Source organism: Lygodium microphyllum, chromosome 20 (genome assembly GCF_053477565.2).
Source record: "Lygodium microphyllum isolate KBCC chromosome 20, Lygodium_microphyllum_v1.1.10, whole genome shotgun sequence".
In the NCBI taxonomy this organism is placed as follows: domain Eukaryota; kingdom Viridiplantae; phylum Streptophyta; class Polypodiopsida; order Schizaeales; family Lygodiaceae; genus Lygodium; species Lygodium microphyllum.
In genome coordinates this window covers 135,336,050-135,350,790 of record NC_141154.1, presented here as the reverse complement: position 1 = coordinate 135,350,790, position 14,741 = coordinate 135,336,050, and the positions used below count along the sequence as shown (strand labels likewise).

General features: G+C 43.2%; 1 protein-coding gene across 4 annotated transcripts in view; it reads left to right on the top strand.

Moving 5' to 3' along the window:
• Window positions 1–14,741, top strand: part of APX6 (ascorbate peroxidase 6) — a 90,139-nt gene that overhangs the window by 14,317 nt on the left and 61,081 nt on the right. For 3 of the 4 annotated variants that reach the window (XR_015687594.1, XM_087661074.1, XM_087661073.1), the window contains exons 2-3: window positions 467–547; window positions 9,696–9,822. Coding sequence is in view for 3 of the 4 variants with exons in the window: in XM_087661074.1 (XP_087517200.1) it covers window positions 467–547; window positions 9,696–9,822 (208 nt within the window). In the remaining variant the exon portion in view is untranslated. The remainder of the gene's footprint in view (window positions 1–466; window positions 548–9,695; window positions 9,823–14,741) is intronic. The other variant, XM_087661075.1, reaches the window with a different exon arrangement.

The window sequence follows — 14,741 nt, the reverse complement described above, 5'->3', positions numbered from 1 at the left end:
ATGATCTCTATCAATTGTTTTGGAAAGAACATAAGTTCTAGTGGGGACAAAAGCATACCAAAGCTATGAAGAAATTGAAGAGACTATTGAAGTTAGTATCGACATTTAGAAAGGACGATTACTCAAAAGGGAAGCCTATAATCATCATAGTGGATGTGAGCCCGATTGGTATTGGATGGGCGATTGGGTAGGATGATGATGAGGGGAAGAGATACACTATTAGGTTTGGTACAAAAGTCTTGAATGAAGGGCAATGAAGCTATCCACAAGTGAAGAGAGAGCTTTGGGGCCATTGTAACAGCCCTAAAATGTGACAAAGAATACTTTCAAGGTGCTCATGTGGTCATTGAAACAGATTGCTTGCCATTATTGGGCATGATTACAAGTTGTGTAGCATTGGATATTGCCATGTTAAGGTGGACAGCTTATATTGAGTCACTAAACTGTGAATTACAACATATTGCAGGGAGGAACAAACCAGTTACGGACATGTTATCAAGGGCACACTTTGAGGATGAAGACGGGATGATGGATGTTGAAGAAGAGGGTGAGTTTCTTGCTGAAAATAACTATACTACTGCTAAGGCTGAATTGGTAGTTGCTGTAATTGCAGGTACAACTCTTATTAATGCAAGGACTAAAATACAGCAAGGACAGTAGCTGAAATGACAGGGAAATGTGCTCTAATAGTGAATACAACAATAGATAATGTGGATATAGTGATAGCTAAAGCTTAGACAACAAAGAAAAAGTACTTCAGGTGTTATATGATAGCTTTAGTGATGTTTTTGGAAGACTCATATGCAGGGGACTGGCTGAAAATAGGGTAGTATCTCAGTACACTATCAAAGAGAGAAGAGTGGTCTGAGGAAGAGTACAATAGGATTTAAAGAAAGGCATCTGGATTTTTCTAAAAGATGGGTATCTTTGGAAGCATGCAAAAAAGAAGAAAGGGCTTCCACTGTGAGTTATTGGTGATAGAGCTACACGGGTACAAGTGATGGAGGAGTTTCATGAGAGTCTATGGGCTAGCCATAGATGTGTTTGGGGCACCTTTGAGAAGGTAAAGGCAAGATATTGGTGGCAAGGAATGTATTGAGATTTCGCACACTTCATTGAATCGTGTACTACCTGTCAAATATACTTAGTAGTGAAACATAGAGATGGATTGCATACAACTTATTCCTTGTCTATTCATTATAAATGGTGGTGGATTTGGTGACTATGCTTACATGTATGTGGTAGAAGAGATATCTTGTGCGTGCATGCAAGGATTTGACAAATCAGGTGGAAGAAAGAGCTCTCAATACGAAGACAACACACATTGTATACACTTTTGGAAGAGGTCTTTTGCCGTTATGGGGGTGTGGGAAAAATTACTGTTGATAGAGAAGAATTGGATGTAGATAAGGCTTGTGAATTCTTTGCTTGGTTGGGAAATAAACTTGGATTGACTTCAATCTATAATCGAGAAGGTAATGGAGAGAGTGAGTGGGGGCATCCGCCTATCATTAAAAGCATTGGCAAAGTCATGTAGAGGAAGAATGGAGGAGTTGCCTCGATTGTTATTGTATACCTTATGGACCGATAGGACAGCACATAGTATAGTGATTGGATACATGCTTGTTGAATAATGTATGGACAGCAGCCCATCGTACCTATTGAAGAGGTGATTGCTCTTTGAAGTGTGTTGCCTTGGGAGGAGGGGCTGAATAGAGGGATTGTTGGCTCTACGCATTAAGTAGCTAGAGAGGAGACTGGAAGACATTGAGACAATAGTGTAAAGATTGGGGGTAGCAAATCTTCGGAATAAAAAAGGTTTGATAAGAGGCATAGACTGACCAAGGGCGATATAGGAAGGCAATTGGGTGTTGATTTATGCATAGTTGTTAGGTACAAAAGGTACGATATGGTACAATACGATAAAATACGGTACTAAATGGTACCTTATGATTTTATAAGGTATGATACAATATTAGTACAAAAAGAAATTTAAGATGATTTTTTAAATAACAAAAACCATAAATCATTAAATGATAGAATACATGTTTAAAGTGGAAATAGCCATTTCATCACAAAATAGAATGAATACATAAGGGTGACCATCACAGTCGCATGGGCTGCGCAAAACATGTGGTACAACTACAGTCTAGTATATCTGATACAAAAAAGAGAGAGACCTGTGAATCTATGATGAGGCATCACTATCATCATCATCATTAGAACCATCTGAGTGCTCATCAAGAGAGTTTGAAGATGACTCGACATCGGATGATGAGACACACTCCTACTCATTCTCACTGATAAGGTTACTATCATTATCAAATGATGGCTCCCTCGGTGGTGGCTGTGTAGGCAAGGGGGGGATGCCATCATGAGGCACAAGATGTGAGCTACTAGAGCCCCTCCTTACATATGTTTACAGGCCACTCGAACCACCCCTCCTCGATGTTGGAGGGCGTCGAATGACCATACCCTAGCTACTACCTACTGAAACTCCTCACCCACAAGCATGCTGACTGTGAGTGTCACGAGTATTTGTTGCTATAAGCTCTCTATAGAGCTTTGCAAAAACCATCTCCTTCTCCTTGTCCACCTCCTGATGTACACTCTGAAAAGTGTCGCCCATCAACTTGAATGTATCAACATTCACCTACACAATGCAGTGATGCACGTAAGATTGTAAATGCTAAAGTCTAAATTGTTAAGTATAAACTTCAAAGTTCAAACTTTAAAACAACAAAATTTAAATTTTATGGTTAAGTGTTTAAACTTTACCTGCTTCCGACTACCCATGCTCATCATAGTTTTCATCATGCGTAAGTGCGATAATAGACTAGCCACTCATAAGTGTTGTGTGCTAAGCCGATTGCGAATCTTTGTGTGAATGAGAGAATAGGCACTCCAGTTTCTCTCACATGCACCCAAAGAGCAATCGTGGGCAAGGACCCTCATGGCTAAGGGTTGAAGGGTCTCCAATGCATATCCAAAGTTTTGCCACCAAAATAAAGGCTTGACAAGTTTGAAGTGAGTCTCTCCTTCAACAAGTGGGAGAAACAAAAGCTACATGCCCTCTCTGATTTGCATAATATCCTAGCTCCTCCAGCACTGCATTGTGGTCATCCATAGGGACCACACGAGTCAAATAAGCAAGCTGGTCCGAACGGAACTCTCTATTATCCATGACTGCTGGCGACTTGTAGGCCGGATGTACCAATGCGGCAAGACCATGGATGGAATTATGTATCCATGCCCATGTTCTCTCTGCTATCTCTAAAACATGTGTACACTGTGTCTTTGTGATCACTGTACAAGCATGCGTCTCCACCAATGCGGTTCTAAAGAAGTGAATGAGAAGGCCCATGGTGGACCCCTCGCAATCACTCATATGTAACACCCTATAAAAGGGAGTCACGACAATGACAACGGCACGAACTTTTTGCCAAAACTGCTCATTAAGGCACAAGCGCTGCATGGCTTTGGCCTCCTTTTGTCTCATGCTCATCCCACTCATTCCATAGAGTGGACACCACTATCTGGTGCAAGGTGGACCGTACCTCATAAAGACACTCCAGCAATAACCACATGTAAGCAAAGCGAGTTGAAGAGGCTTCTTCAACTCCAGTGTGTTATGCTCATGATACATCGCAAGCACCTTTACCTTTACTATGAAGAATGTTACAATTGATGTAGCTTTGCAGACCACCCTCTTCACCCACTTGAGCTTCCCAATGTCCTCCATGAGCAAGTCGAAACAATGACTTGCATATGGAGTCCACACAATCGTGGAAAACTCAACCTCAAGCAAACGGCCCATGCCTTAACAATTCGATGCATCGTTGGTAACAACTTGCACCACATTCGAGGTGCCCACCTAAGTATACTAACAATACTTGGAGGTTAGAGAGAGAAAGAGAGAGTTAAGCCTTTCAAGTTTCAACTTCCAAGATTCAAGAATAAAGAGAGATGGGGGTCGAGGGCCTTGGGGCCTGAGGGAAAGAGAGAATCGAGATAGATATTAGAGAGAAATTAAAATAGGAAGATAGATAGTTATGCATAAATCAATTATCATAATGAAAGAAAGTGAAACAAATTTAAAAGGCAATGTTTATCTCAATGATAGCTTGTCGAATGTGGCGGTAGATGAATGTGCCCATCGTTTTCCTCCCCCTCTTGCCGGTATCTACGGCACGCAAAAAGTAAGTGTCGAGTAGACATGAGATGAGTATGTTGATGATGCCCCGTTTCTTATGATCACTCCATCATTCGGTGAGAATGGAGCCACCATATTTTATCCATGCAGCCCAAATAGGATCAAGGGCTCTATCAATCCTCTCTTTCTCTTCATCAATATTTTTCGTCCTCATGTCGTTGTATGTGACACTGGTCCATCCTGAACATGGACCCACATTGGCAATGGCTTTTACCATCTTCTTCCATTGCTCTTGCTTTAGGACATTGAATGCAAGATTGCACTCAATCACTGTGGGTGTAATTTCAATGTCCACAAGTCATTGCCTTTCTCTAAGAAAGGTAACCGATCCATGCACATGACCGGGAGCTTGAGAGAGAGAGGATTGTCTCTCTGGCAATGCATGAGCCTCCACTTTGTCTTTTACCGAAGCCGGATGCGGATGTGGAGCCCCCACTACCAATGGTAGAGGCCTCTCCCGCATCTGTTGAAGATATGTCCACATTCGATGCTTCCATGCTAGTAGGCAGAGGAGTTGGTGCGGATAAGCCACTTCCTCCTCCTCTTGTGGACTCTTCTCTCATCTTGGCGAAAATCTTATCCGCGATGTTTTGAGGGATCTCCTTCCATGGAGCAACTTGCCCTCCCGTCTTGGAAAGATGTTGGAGAAGCCAAGTTGCACTGCTTGTATAGTGCTTCCCACAATACTTGCATGTCCAATGGTGGGAGTTGGACTTCTTTGTCTTCCTCTCCATATGGATCGCGTGCAAATTGAAGGCCTTGTGCTTCTCATGAGTCATGGTGCCGATGACGGATAGAGAGGCTCGGGGGAGAGTGAGAGAGAGAGAGGGAGTGAGATTCTTGAGTCTCGACTCTTGAAACTTGAGTCTTGTAAGTTGAAAGAGAGGGAAACTCAAGAGGCTCGAGGGTTGGGGTAAAGTTGAGAGAGAGAGAGAGGGAGTGAGATTCTTGAGTCTCGACTCTTGAAACTTGAGTCTTGTAAGTTGAAAGAGAGGGAAACTCAAGAGGCTCGAGGGTTGGGGTAAAGTTGAAAGAGCAAGAGTGAGAGAGAGGGGATGGGAGATGAGAATGGCAAATGCTTTGATAGGGTGTGGGATAGAGGGGATGGGAGATGAGATTTGAGAATGGCAAATGCTTTGATAGGGAGGCTCGGGGGAGAGTGAGAGAGAGAGAGAGGGAGTGAGATTCTTGAGTCTCGACTCTTGAAACTTGAGTCTTGTAAGTTGAAAGAGAGGGAAACTCAAGAGGCTCGAGGGTTGGGGTAAAGTTGGAGAGAGAGAGAGGGAGTGAGATTCTTGAGTCTCGACTCTTGAAACTTGAGTCTTGTAAGTTGAAAGAGAGGGAAACTCAAGAGGCTCGAGGGTTGGGGTAAAGTTGAAAGAGCAAGAGTGAGAGAGAGGGGATGGGAGATGAGAATGGCAAATGCTTTGATAGGGTGTGGGATAGAGGGGATGGGAGATGAGATTTGAGAATGGCAAATGCTTTGATAGGGTGCGGGAAAGAGGGGATGGGAGATGAGAATGACAAATCACAAGTCCACTCAAGATCCAAGAGACGAAGATGAGAATGGTAAATGCTTGTTGAATTGGCCTGGAAGCATGGAGGAGAGGAGCACCTTTTGTAGCTGAGAGAAGGGTCAAAGTTCAAACAGTGTTGGCTGGAATCCAAGGAGGGCTTCTAGGGGGGGGGGGGAAGTGCATAGCTGGAAAAGGGGGTGGGATGAGGTATGTAAGGCTTTCCAACCCCCCCCAAAAAGTGCCATGCAGGCAGGCGGAACGTGTAGGAGTAAAGGTAGGGCCACAGAACATAGGACTCGGGACGCGGGACGCCCAGGTGAGGTGGCTAGAAAGGGCCCAATTTAACGTATGAATTTGTATGGATACGTACCGTACGGTATGAACAATACCGTACGTTGTACGGAGACAACTATGGATTTATGACAACAGCTTGGAAAATCAGCATAGCACTATTCGAAAGGTCTCTAAATGGTGGTTTGGTTAGTATGTCTTGAGATGTGTACATAACAATGCTACCTATTCACTGAGTGAATTTGATTAGACAACGTTGAGGATTCCTATTATAGGAAAGCGGATTAAGATCTTCACGAGACGTGAAGCTGATGCATATGAGGGACATGAGTTGGAAACATGTACTACTCATGATAGAACTAAGAGTCTAGCACATGTTGGAGAAGTGCAGGTTTAGAGGGGGTGGATGTCATGAGATTTTTGGTCTAAGCTTTGAAAGTAGATGACTATCCATACCTTGCAAAATTTGATGCTCTACCCTACAGGACACGAGGAGACAAGCTTATTAGAGAGTTTACTTAGTGCACCGACTCTATTTACAAGAAGTCTTAAGTGTTGGGAAGTTGACTATGTGGTTAAGTGAGGAGGAGGACTTGATAAGTCAAGGTTTGCATGTGGCATAATGTATGGCTTAAAAGGGAAGGGGGGGGGAACTTGTGGAACTTTGGAAAAGGGGCAAAAGTGGAGAAAAGAGGGGAGTTTGGGGCAGCATTCAGCGTGCCGAAAAGTGGCGCAAACAGGGGAAAAGGGGGCTGCTGGAAAAGGGGGAGATATGGCATGCAAACTTAAAGTGGAAAGAAAGAGAAAGGAAGCTTTAGCATCAAGGGTGGTAAGTTTGATCTCTTGGTAAAAAAGAAGAGAGTTCTTTATTTCCATTTGGCTGTCTTGAGGATGGAATAACAGGGTATGCAATAGGGCAGCTTGCTGTCCACAGGGTTTTCACAGTCTTCTATTGAATCCATGAGCATCTATACAAGGCATCTCTCTCTCTACCATAGGGGGATGGTTTGTACTTATCAAAGACATAATTTTGAGAGGTTTTGGAGCAGCAAATGAGTCTTTTAGTGCCACTGTAATACACAGTAAAAACAGGGCTGAAGTACATAAATAAGGCCCATATAGTGTTTCCTTCATCTTCAACCATTTCTATCATTTGATATTGCTTTCAGGTGATAGGATTGACCTTCCCCCTATCAAAGTTCATGCACTTGTATTGATGCTTTTGCCTATCACACAGGCTTATGTACAACAAGGTTTTGATCTCATCTTATTCAGGGTTAGGGTGTATGTTGTGTTATTGATTTTGGGTTGATCGATGGTCTCAACAACAAGGGTTGGATTGATCTTGCATTGTTGTATTTGATAGAAATACAAGCGCATGGCTTCAGATTCATTTGGGGTGTGAATTGTTTCTTCTTTCTCTCTTTTTCTTCTCTTTAACCTCTACTCTCTACACCCTTATTTCTGAAATCCCCATGGTTTTGGCTTTCATCCCTCTACTCTCTGATGATGCATATAATGGTGGGCACTCTGGGATTACCTCTCAAGTGTACTCCACTCCTCCACCCCACCCACATTCCCCATCTTATAGCACTATCACTCTTGTTGCTATGGTCAAGAATGTCTTCACGAATAAGACTCGGATGTGAGGAAGTCCTCGATGCTCCAACATCAAATGGGCCATCCTAAGCATGGTTCGATTCGCTCGCTCCACAACACCATTTTCTAATGTTGTGTTTGGATGGGAATATGCTAAACTTGATATGGTGCTTCTTGCAAGAGCTGTCAAACACTTCGAAACAAAACTCTCCTTTATGGTCGTCTTTGAACCTCTCAAGCCTTGAAGGAAGTGTGCTTTTTCAATGAACACCTTCCACTCATTGAAGTTGGAAAAGACCTAGAATTTGTACTCCAAGAAGTAGGGCCACATGCACTTGGAAAAGCCATCAATAATAAACATTAGGTAATCGGCCTTCCTAAGGAAGGCTGTTCTAATAGGTTTGCACGAGTTTGTGTGAACCAATCAAAGTAGTTTGGAAGCTGGCCTTGTGGCTTGCCTTGGGAAAAGGCTATGGTGCTATTTGCTACTTTAACACCTAGGGCATAAAGAAGTGATTGAGGAAAATATGTGCTCATAGCAGGCATGCCAAAGTAGCCCAAGAGCCGATGAATATTGCACGGCAAGGGCTGTGAGCTTAGAGCCCACCCTCCTCTATATCCTTCCAAAGCACTTGACCTGTGTATGCATCTTCAACCATAAAAACATTGTGAGTAAAAACCATGCATGTCCCTTCAAACCATGAACATACGATCTGTTAAAACTGAAATCAAGAACACAAAGTATTTGGCAGAAGAGTCTTGATGATCTAGAAGAAGGGAAATGGTCCTTGCTTCATGAACTGGCATTGAAGAGTTCTTGGCCTCTTGCCCTTCTTGTTGCCGCCTCCCAAACCTGCACTTACAGTAAATGCTTTGGTGGATCTTGCTCCACCACATCTGATCTCCTTGTGTCGCGCATCCTATTCTAAAACAAGTGGGGCAAGCTCCCCCCAAAATAATAGTATTTCAAACTCTAGAGGTGAGTAAGATGGTGTAGAAGACATCATACTTTGGAGATGGGAGATAGCTAATGAGTAGCATAGCCATATCTTTGGATGTTATTTTGTTGCCAAGGGATGCAAGCTCGTCTTGCAACCTCTCCATTTTGTTGATATGATTCTTTATGGAAGGAGAATCATAAATAGGTAACATTTGGAGCTTCTTCTCAATGGAGATGCGGTGGGCAAAGGTCTTGACTTGATACAAAGAAGACAACTTTGTTTAGACCTTAGCTGCTGACTGGTTTCTGCAAACACGTACAAGGACCAGACATAAATAGACTTGGAATTAGGCCTTATTCATTCATAGGGGGTCTCAAGGTGAGGGATTTAAGGTCATTAGAGTTGGACAAGTGAGTCAATTTATAGGCTGTTCCTAGTCTAGCAGGATACTAGTTGATTGTGTGATTGTGTTTGGTTGAGTGTGATTGCATCTTGAGTATCAACCTTAAGTGTGTGCCTGCATGGGCTGGTGTATGCAGCAGACACAGTTTTTGACCAAAACTGCCTGCAATCAGCCGAATTTGGGATGGCCAAATTGTAGGCCTAGCTTTCATTCTTTTAGTCATCTACACCCTTCCTGCAGGGAGCTGTCCTGCGATGTGTGCTGTGCTGCCATTGCTCTATTGTCCCCAATGCCTGGCATGAATTCTAGTGTTTGCTGTCCTTGTGGCAGCCAGCAGTATTTCATGTCCTTAAAACATAGGAACTTGTGTGTGTGCAGAGACCTGGCTGACCTGCTACATGGCTATTACCTGGCCACTGTTGTAGCAATTATTAATTGGGCATAATATATATGCTGAAATTTGTTTGTTGGGCTGCTTTGCACGAGGGTCTCATTTAACTTTGCTAGTGAATTTCTTGCTTTGGAAGTGTTCAATTTCATCAAGAAACTAAGTTCTATTTAGGTTAATTTCATTACTTGGAAGTGCTGTCTCATATGTTTATGTGTGTATGTTAGGATTGAGTTGAAAATAAACCTATTAATTGAAGGCATTGGCACTCCTTGGAATTTGGGGAAGCAGCTAAATTAGGTTGTCAAGTGACTCTTTAAATTGTTCTGTGGATATGAACCAGGACCTTCAAAGGCTCACTTGTTGATGAGACGGAGAGCACTCACAGAAGCTCTCATCTCTTCTTCTATCGCTGTGGCTCTGGGACAAGTCTTTACTTCCGAGTCACATGCAACAGAGGAGATATCAAGGTTTGTTTGGTTTCCTGCATTTCAGATAGGCCTTTCCTTTTATTTTGGGTGCTATGCGGCCTTTTTGAATTTTCTGAAAGTGTTTACCGATGTATGCATTGATTGATACAGACTTCAGGTACCTCAAAGAACACAAGGGTATCCATCATAATTAAGGAAAGCAAAAGTTGAACAGCTTAACAATGAGTGCTCGATGCCTTTTAAAAAATTTAAGTTACTATACTATATGAAGAAGAGTGTGGAGGCACCACTAGGGTTTGCATCGAGGAAACACAAGAGTGTACGACCACGACAGAAGCACAACAAGATAAATACAGACATAGAGAGCAAAACTCAAACTCTAAACGCAAAACTCAAAATTCAAACACAAATAAAAGAAGAGATAAAAGAACACAACTTAAAAGTGAAGGAATGATGTAAATGAATGTAAGAGTGTACAATGTGCCCAAGGGCAGAGCACTGTGTCGGAGAGTGACGTTCACCAGAGATAGATCCCAAGTCTGTGACTACTAGTCGGAGTGTAGGATGAAGAGAATGCAGCAAATGCAAGTGTCAGGAGGGCATGGAGCACCAAACACAGGATGGACAGGTGTGGAAGAGGTCTGACAGCTATCGCTTGATGTGGAGGATGTTGTTGCCTGATGTAGGAACTGTCGCCTAGTGTGAAAACGCTAACTGCAAGCTGTATATGTAGTCGCCAATGTCAAGCAGCTCCAATCGCATGTAGGGGAGGGTTAGAAACCCATCGCCAATGCTGATGGAGGAGTGCTAGATGCAAAGAAAGGTGTGGCGGTAGTCGTTGGGGCTTGGACAGCCACGTGTGTATGAGCTGATGGTTGAAAACTGCACTCAAGGGTGAGAAATCTGCATAGACGGGATTAAGACTGAATGGAGGCAGCCTACCTATTTATAGATGAGGATGGACACTCCCAATTTAAGGGTTTCATTGAACTCTCTTGAATTGTGCCCCGTTTTAAGATTTTCATTAAATCAAGCTTGTTTTGGGGTTGTTTAAGTGCTCATCATGGAATGTATTTCTTAGCTCAACACTCCCTCTCAGGCCCAAAACATGGTGAGAAAGGAAGACCAACCCATTTCGCCCAAGGCGTCCCACCCCAAAGCATCCAGGGCATTGGACAAAGGGTGCACGGTGGTTGCCCAGTGGCTTACCAAGACTACAAAGGCAATGGTTATCTTACCAAGGGAGTTCAAGTAGTCACCCTAGAGCGGACAGAGCATCAGACAAAGGGTGCTCGTCAGCTGCCAAGTGGCCTACCAAGCTCTACAAAGGCAGATGAAACTACAATGAGCTTTTTTTTTTTGGTAAGTGAGAGATGGTTTGCAGTTGATTGAGTAGAAGACGCGAGAATGAGAAGGGATGGTTAGGTCCAACCCATCACAAAAGAGACAAGCTACCCATCCACTCGAGGATGTCGATGACGAGGGAATGGTGATGAAGTAATGGTGGTTTGTGGTGTACAGACCGCTTGTGGAAACGGCTTATGATTCACCTAGTGGTGCTTTGCACAATGAGTATGCTACATGTTGTGAAATGCTCATGTAGTAGGTGCTACTTGGATAGTGTCCCTCTTGGGGAAAATTTTTACTTGTCCAAGTGCTCTAGTACAAAGATGATGAAATCATGCAATGTAAAGGGTGAAGGTACAACGGGGAGGAGAGACCAATGTTGAAGACAAGTGTCGAAACTTGTAGAATACCAAGAAGGGTAGAAATCCCCTGTCAACCTTGAATGTTGATGCTGAAGGAGGAAGAGGAGCCAAATGTCAGTCTTCGGTGGGGTGTCGAGAACCATGATGAGAAGAATCCTGACTAGAAGACTAGGTAAAAGTCACTGCTATGATAGCATCAAGAGAGATGATGTACGATCTTGCCTCGGGAGGGAAAGCCTACATACTGGTAGAAGAGCGAAACTCCTAGGAAGATGAAACCGCGAAGGGAACGGTGTGCATCCCATGTCTCCAGCCCAGGTAGGACTAGATAACTTGCATGTTAGCCTTGCATTGAAAACAAAGTTTGCAAAAAAGAGTAATATCTACAATCACAGAGGTCAATAGTGAGATGCACTAAAAAAAAGAAAAACAAGACTAAAATGGAAAATGAAGTGAATGAACAAGTGTAATAATGCAAATGTGTATGGGGTTGTAAATGCAACGAAAGACTTAAGAATGAAAGGCTAAGTGTGGGAATACCATTGGATATGGCGAGGTGGGGAAGAAGTCCTAGAAGGTGCAGTGTTGGAGGTCCTAGGAATGGATGCGTAAAGTGCAATAGGATTGGTGCTAGCACCCCTCAGGAGTAGAGAAGGATGTCTGTTGAGGTAGTTCGTGTGGCACATGTCCAGCAGCTGTGGGGGTTGAAGGAGTAGATGGGATATTAGCGGAAGGCGTAGCCCCACTAGATTGTGTAGTCGTAGTAGTATGTTGTGGTTTTCTAGGAGGAAGACCTTGGGCCTTGGTACGACACCTTGTTCACATGGCACAACCTCTGGCAGTCTGTGTAAAACGTATTTTTCTTAGAAATTTGCTGCCAAAGGGGTTGAGGCTCTTTGTTTCCGTTGGGGGAAGTGGTGCCACCCTTGTTTTGGCTTGCCTTTGCATTTTGCGAGTTCTTGCCACTGTTGGTTTTTGCTCCTGAAGAAGAGGCAACCAACGCTTGCCCCTTTGAATAGATGTGTTGGGAATAAAGGGACACCGTGCCTTTTATGGTGTTCGGGTGTGCACGCACCCTTATACATGTACTATATATAAAACCTAAAGTGGTACTTGGAGATTGTACCCACATCAAGTTTTGTGCTCTCTCTCTCTCTCTCTCTCTCTCTCTCTCTCACTCTACTTTGCACACACTCTCTCTCACAGTGCGAACCATAGCATCGTGTGTCTCGATCCTCGCATACCTCGTTGACAAATTGGTATTAGAGCTGTGGCAAAGGTGTGCATGCTTCCCGAGGTAGGCAATAGGTGAGGCTATGGAGGTGATAGCTTTTCAGGCCAGGTTGGCAGTCCATTGCAGCAGGTGTCCCGTCAAACTAGGCATGCTTAGGTCATCGGCTAGCTGCACGTCACGTTTTTAGCAGGTGTGAGTTGTGACACTTAGGTGATCGCCTTGACAGTCAGCCGTGAGTTGTGAAAGTCAGCTTCGACAGGCAGGCGACGGCTTGGATAGGTGACCGGATTTGCGACGACTGATTGCAAGCATGAGCACGTGACAGGTTGATTAGGCAGCATGAGGATGGTGGGCTGGACCAGTCAGGCGGCGTGAGCAATGGGCTGGTGGAGATCATGCCTGGTCAACGGCGTCATGATTTGATAGTCCTTTTTCGTCATTTTTTTTCTCAAATAATTTCTGCAATCTGTTTCCTTTTCCACTGATGGGCGTTCGCATGTGTAAGCATTGTGTAAAATTTTGAGCTGAAAAGTTGGGGCGTTTCTCAGATTTGGGGATTTTGATGCAGAATAGGACAATTTGATTCAGAAATTGGAAATTCAGGGTGCACATTTGCTCAGGAAATTTGGGACTTTTCATATTTCAGTGAAATTTTGTCAATTTCACTCAAATTTGTGCACATTCGACCCAAGAAAATTTGGGTTTTTGCCGAATTTCATCAAATTATGCAAGAATTGCATAGTATATGCACTTGGGTACATGTATTGATGCAATTTGGGCGGATTTGCCTTTGAAAATTTGGGGCTTTTGACCGCAATCATAAAATTTGTGCCCGAGAATGCATATGGAGAAGAAATTGCAGCAGAATTTTGGGGATTTCACATGCAATTGGTGCATTGGCCTATAAATCTAGCTGCAATTGATTGTGGAGTGTAGTAGCAGACATTCTTTAATTTTGGAAATCAATTTGCAGATCTGAAATTTCTGCAATTTCTTGATTTTCACTGCTGGTTGGTATTTGCAGCGTACCACGGTCATTTGCGTGACATTTGGGCTTGCATTTGCTGACATTTGAGTCAATTTAGTGCTGCAAATCATGGCTGGAAACAATGACAGGAGCAACTTTTTACACATGAAGAAGCTTGAGGGTGCACACAATTTTGCAATATGGCAAAAACAGTGCCACAATGTCTTGGTGTAGAAGAAATAGGTGAAGCCCATTAAAGCGAAGGGAATAAGACCAACAGGTATGGAACAAGAAGAGTGGGATGATTTGGATGAGCTTTCATGCTCTACCATAGAGCTCTCAGTGTCAGACAACTTGCTCTTTGACATTGAGAAGCTAAATTATGCATATGAAATGCGGTGAAGACTTGAGGAATTGTATGCTTAGTAAAGTGTAGCCAACAAGGTTAATTGACTGAAAAAGTTGATGGACCTTTGCATGAAGGAAGGTACAGTCATGTCTGTACATTTGAACGAGTTCAACTCAATTTTCAATCAGCTGATTGCTTTGGATTTCCACATTGATGATGAGTTCAAGTCTACTTTTTTGCTATGCACTTTGCATGAAAGTTGGGATACTTTTAGGACAGCTTTGAGTAACTCGAATGCTATCAAGGATGCACTTGAAAGTAAGAGCATTGAGCTCATCAAGGTACATATCGATGATAACCCTGCAGACCTTCTCACGAAGGGTCTTTCAACATAGCAGTTTGCCCATTGCCACCAGATGATGGGGGTTGGATAGTATATGTGTATTTCAGCACTGTACATACATAGACTTAGCTGATTTTTTTCTCTACCTTTAGACACGTTGCATTTAGGTGGGAGGTTGTTGGGGATAAAGGGTCATTGTGTCTTTTATAGTGTTTAGGTATGCACACACCCTTACACATGTACTATATATATATTATCAAAAACTTGAAGTGGTATTTGGAGATTGTACCCATATCGAGTGTTGTGCTCTCTCTCTCTCTCTCTCTCTCACTCTCTACTGTGCACTCACTCTCTCA